Below are 5,828 nucleotides of genomic sequence, written 5' to 3'. Positions count from 1 at the left end.
GTCAGTCTGAGAGGGGCTGAGCTGCCTTTAGTGTGACAACACAAACCTTCTGGGTTTTATGCTGGCTAAATCAATCCAGCTGCAAGAATAAGACGGCATGCCAGTGATTTGTATCGGTCACTTATTATTTTCCCTAACACTGTATTGGCCTTTGGGTTTGTTGAGTCTACAGGAAGAAGCATCGTATCTCTGCTTATTTTTGGCTCTGGCTTGTATCAACAACTTTACCTCCTGCTCTTCTCTCTCATTTGTATCTGCCCATGAATATAATTTTTCAACACTTTTTTTCTAGTTGAATACTTATTGTCAATCTGTCTTGATTTGGCAAATTGTTCTTTCAGGCTTTCTGATATCCACGATCCATATTGCTGATCTTATCCTGCTGATTTATTTATTTCATGCTGCTATGTTCATTAGTACTCACCTGCTCACACAGACTCATGTTCGTCCTGCTTTTGTTCGGCGTATTGTTTTTGTGCTATTAGTGCTTAGTGTATTCTTAGTTTAACATATTTCTTAGTACATATCTTAGATCTTACTGCTGTTTCTCTTTACAATTTATATTTTTGTTGGATGTAACTGGGACCCTGTGTACACAATTTCGTTCCACCACATGTACCACATGTGGTGGAACAACAAATAAAGAAACTTTGCCTTTGACTTTGATGTTTGTGACAAAACCTATTACCGAAACTAAACTAAACTAGCATTCTTTTACGCATACCACCTGCTTCCTTGCATATTAAGCTTAAAACAAGTATCTTGTATGATCTGTTAATGCTCAGAGTATGTGTTGAGAAAGTCTTTCAGCTATTACCACACCAAATCTTAGCTCAACGTCTATAAAACTGACCAAGCTATTGCTACTGTTGTGTTTGCTAAAGGCCCTGTCACACAGTGACATTTAGCAAAAAGACAAACACGCTGGTGTAAGTGGCATGAATTAGGGGTAAGTTACAGGTATGCAATAAGTAAGTTATGCACAAGTTCACACCCCTTACATGTTATTCATTTCTACTTTGACATAAGTAGAAAACCAGCTAAGTAACTTTGCACATGTGCGTAGCTTATTTCTAGCCTATTAGCACCTTAACTTATGCAGAGCTTATGCGCAACATTAGCGTTATGCCAAACTTGTGCACAGCATGTTGGAGCATGTCGCACAATAAACGTGACATCAGAAAAGGGCAACTCTCTGCATCCAGTCAGTAACTTTGCATTGATAAATATGCACAAACACAAGCACCTAATTAGCTTTAAAACTATCTTGTGTGTCAAATTCTGTTCTAGATTTGGGCTGCTCGGTGTGGCTGCATGTTGGAGTAGCGCTGTTACTTTCATTCTGGGATATTGCTTTTGGAAACTTTAATTCTTCTTTTTTTTCTGGATGCAAATCACTTTTTTCGGATGATAATTTCTGGTATCAGATGATGTGCAGCCGGAAGGATTTTTACTGAAACAGTTTTACTTTTGGACATTTGTTATGATGCATAACCATGGCAACAAGGTGTTTTCTATCAACCAGGAGCAGATGATTAACATCACAAAAGCTCAAATACCTCAACTACAGCCCCAAATCGCAAATGAGTTGAAAAGGAGGCGCCGTGGACGAATTCTCGTCAACCTGGCGGCAGTGCTTGAGTACCTGACCGCTGAGATCCTGGAGCTGGTGGGAACCTCGGCTCGTGACAATGGGAGGACCGGGATCATCCCCCAGCACCTTCAGCTGTCAGTCCATGGCGACGAGGAGCTTGTAGACTGCTGGGAGGAGTGACCATCACTCAGGGAGGAATGCTGCCCGGCATTCGGGCAGTCCTGCTCCCCAGGAGGACCAAGATGCCCGCCAGATCTAACAGCAAGCTGGATCCAGGTGGATCAGTATCTGTGGCCAGATTCTTCTGATTTGCTGCAGGAGATCCTTCCTGCCCACCACTATCAGCACCTATAACAACTCTTGAATGAAACTAGAATGATGAGCTACAACATCACTTAATTTCCCTTTGGGATTAATAAATTATTTTTGAATTTGAATTTTTTGAATTTGTAATTATCATTCAGGTATCACTTCTACATATGGTAAAATTCAGTTATTAATTTTTACAGCTAACATTACAATGAATTACTATTTTACATTACTGCCAAGTGTTAGCGCCTGTGGTCTGAATAATCAAAGAGACAAATCTGAGTTTGACGGTCTATTTGCACAAGCAAATAGACAGGTGGTGTTTCACCATAGACTGGTGGTGTTTTACCATAGACAAAGTTTTGCTTTGTTTCTCCTAAATTATTGTTTTACTTATTTCAACTTCAACTAGTTGCTTGTTTTAGCTTCAACTGATTAGTTTTAGCTTCTTCAGAAGACTTCAGCCAAGTCATTTAGCAAGAGCTTGTCGAGAACCCAAATCTTAAAGGCACACAGAAATTCACACTAAAGCAGCACAAAGATTTTACTGATTAAACCAGAAGTGGGGTTTGCATGTTCTCCCTGTGTTTGATTTTCTCTACAGTCCATAAGCAGGTATGTTAGGCTAACTGATCATAGGAATGAGCATATGTGTATAAATCATTTCTTCTGTGATTGACTGACAACCTGACAGGGTGTAGGCTACCCCTCCTCTTGTCCTTTGACTGCTGGTGATGGGCACTATAGTCCCTGGTGACCTGAACAGGATAAGCAGGTTTTGAAAATGCAAAATGGTTCTGATCACCATCCGGTGATGTTTGTGATTGTGAAACAATCTTTAACCGAACAGAATACAGTATATATGAAAATGAATGACTGATCCAGTTTTGCTTTAGTTTCTAAGAGAGAAAAATATTTGACTCTAAGGGGTTTTAGTGGTGTAATGGGAAGGGTTAATAATGATTAAAAATTTGTTATGAATTTTATTTTGAAGGGGCACCACTCTCAGCTCTGAGAGAAAATCTGAAGGTCTGAAAATCAATTCAGATGTTATTGTTTAATTACCTCGAATTACCCTTTTTACACTGTGAATTATTTTATATCAAGGATTCAGATGTCATAAATAAAACATGCACACTTTAATACAATTTTGTTATGTTTATTTGACTATATATGATAAAAAAAACTGTTGGAAATTATTTCTGACATTTAAATGAAGGCTTTGTTCACAACCGAAGTTTTATGGAAATTAACGTGACCTTTAAAATTGCTTGTTAGCAGGAATTAACAGATAAATGAAATTATTTTATGCGCTTACCCAAACCAAAACAAGATGTAATGTAGAACAATTGGAATTTTCAACAGGCAGATTAATCATGCAAATTTAACTAAAAGAAAGACGTTTTATCGTTCAATAGTTAAAATTTGGTCTGAGATTTAAGGAAAAATAATTACTGAACTGAGTAAATACTAATTTGGCTAAAATCTAAATTCTTAGACACCAGAGTCAACCTTCAGAATATAAATCAGCTGTTCCTACCAGGAGTCGTCTTCGATGATCTTTGATGTAAAGGTGGAAATCCCTTCACATCCCTGACACCAATGCGTTGAGTTTGGTCACTGGCTCTAATGGTCATCTGGGGCGTCTCCTGGAGTTCTGGACAGCTGTTGTTAACTCTGTTGATGATAACTGCAGTTGTCTGGAGCGCTGAAGAGGGTTCTATCAAACTTTGCTAAAGTTGAAACAATTTTTTTTCTTGGAAGTTTTTGTAGGTTGTGTCTTAAAAGCGTACTCCTTCTCCTCTTCTAGAGGTCATCATCACTTCTTCTCTTGTCTTCTCTCTCCTGCAACTTTCTCCTCAACTTCCAAATTCGTCTGAGAGGTTTTCCTCTCTTGCAAACAATCGACCACACCTCTAATTTGAAAGAGGTGGTCGATTTGAACCAATCAGAATGGAAGGGCTGAACTTTATCAATTAATTAAAGTATTATTTTAATCTGCTCTGTTGAAAAAGTCATCAAATAAAAATATTTAAGACACTTATCTACTTTAAATGAGGTTAAAACCAATAAGGACACTTTGTTAACCTTGTAAACAGAAAACAAGTTAGCAAACTTTTGACTAGAGGTTCTTGTCAGCTGCAGGAGAAACACACATGGTAAGTTATTTAGTTATTCCCAGTAAACAATTATTTCATTACAGAAAAACATTATTACTTCTTCCAGAATGTGAATAAAAGTCTGTCAGTTTTCTGCATGAAGAAAAGGGGACCTAAGTGTCTGGCTGGAATTCCTTTGAACAGAGACAAGGCTTTTCTGTTAGCATTCTGTGATTTATGATCATTGAAGAGTAGTATAGTTGGAGGTTGGTACAAGGTGATACCAGAACATCCTGGGTGACCTGTGTTAACTCAAACATCCATTATTTGGTTCACAGAAAGGATTTCTGATATTATAAGATTGATCGAGTATCTTTGGTTGTTTGTGCAAACCATAAAAGTCTCTTTTGACACTTTCTAGAGTTAGATATGCTGAGAACAAGGTTTAAACTGTCCCAGGGTCTGAAACAGGGGTGGAATGTCTCAATTGTTCAAGGGAGAGGACTTTCCTTTTTTCCTTTCAGGGACATTTTTACAGAAGGACCTTAGTTCCAGTTATCAGAAAAATAACTGAATGTTATAACAATCTCAAAGTCAGGCATGTATATCTCTACAGCGATTAAGCTCTTTGCTACACACAGGACTGTGAGTTGAGGTGTTTTACAGGAATGTTGTCGCTCTCATCCTACAGTGGAAAGAAACTGATCAGGAGCAGCAGTTGTATTGATCCAGTCCATTGTGAAGTTGGACTCTGCAGAGTGGGGCTCTGGCAAGGGGACTAGGATACGAACTCCTGCTCCAACAGCGAGAATAGCCACGGCTGCAAACAAGGTGAATCCTCGTCTGACGACCAGCTGGGCTGTGGAGAGACGGCCAGTTTTCTGTCGATGGATCACATGTCCACGCTTCGTCTCACTGTCTATGTCATGCTGTTCCATCATCACAGACATGTAGCCATCTACTGACTTTAAGAAAAAAAAGTTATTAATTTATTATGTGAAGTCAGATGAAGAGCAAATGAAAGTATGTAGCTGTAAAAGTATGATTCTAGACATTTGCCTAAAAATAATTTATTAACAGGACACTTACAGCCTCATTAGTTGAGTTTAGGACATTAGTGATGTTTCCCACATGTTCTGAAAGGACATCTGTAACTAATAGCATTATATTATTTTTTTTCTTTGCTCGCTTCACAGCCTGGGAAAAAAGAAAATCATAATAAAACATCTGTTTTTGTACGTTTTTGTTGCTGCAGCCTGATGCTTTAAGTTAACAAATGTCTGTTACGTGTTGCAGAAGACATGCATGGCTTGATTTTTTTAAATGACCATTGGAATACCTCCTCTGTCATTTTCTTCCAATTCAGTCTGAAGATGACAACAATATAAAAGGTGGATTGCAAGACAACACAAATAAGCAGTCCAAGCCAAAAGCCTGCAGAGAAAAGACAAATGAATCATTTAAAAACAAAATACTTTGTGTAAAAGCTAATTTGTATTGAAATTATATAAAAACAGCATAATACGTTCCTTTACATCATTACCTAAAATTCTCAATTTTGCAACAAATATCAAAGTCACGCTCAGAGTAAGCCCTATGCAGTAGTAGCCAATGAGATTCGCCACAGCTGGGATCTTCTGTTTGCCCGTGCCCAAGAAGATTCCAGTGCACACACACTAAGATGGAGAGAAACACTTGATTTTGGCATCAAACTGCACCATATGTTTACTCAGTGCACAATCCAGGCTGATAGACTCACCACAAGACCATCAAAAAGCTGAAGGAAACAGTAAGCGTTCATCAGGTTCGACACTATTTCTGCAATT

At 38.3% G+C, this 5,828-nt stretch overlaps 1 protein-coding gene across 1 annotated transcript in view; it reads left to right on the top strand.

Annotated features, from left to right (window-relative positions):
• The window catches only part of LOC119410939 (multidrug and toxin extrusion protein 1-like), a 7,974-nt gene extending 6,200 nt beyond the window's left edge, over positions 1 to 1,774 (top strand). Inside the window, exon 11 of the mRNA XM_037677860.1 lies at positions 1,635 to 1,774. Within this exon, the coding sequence (XP_037533788.1) occupies positions 1,635 to 1,774 (140 nt within the window). The remainder of the gene's footprint in view (positions 1 to 1,634) is intronic.
• The last annotated feature ends 4,054 nt before the right edge of the window (positions 1,775 to 5,828 follow it).

This window comes from Nematolebias whitei, chromosome 6 (genome assembly GCF_014905685.2).
Source record: "Nematolebias whitei isolate Nwh7 chromosome 6, NemWhi1, whole genome shotgun sequence".
NCBI classification, from domain to species: Eukaryota; Metazoa; Chordata; class Actinopteri; order Cyprinodontiformes; family Rivulidae; genus Nematolebias; species Nematolebias whitei.
This window is presented reverse-complemented; position numbering and strand designations above follow the sequence as displayed.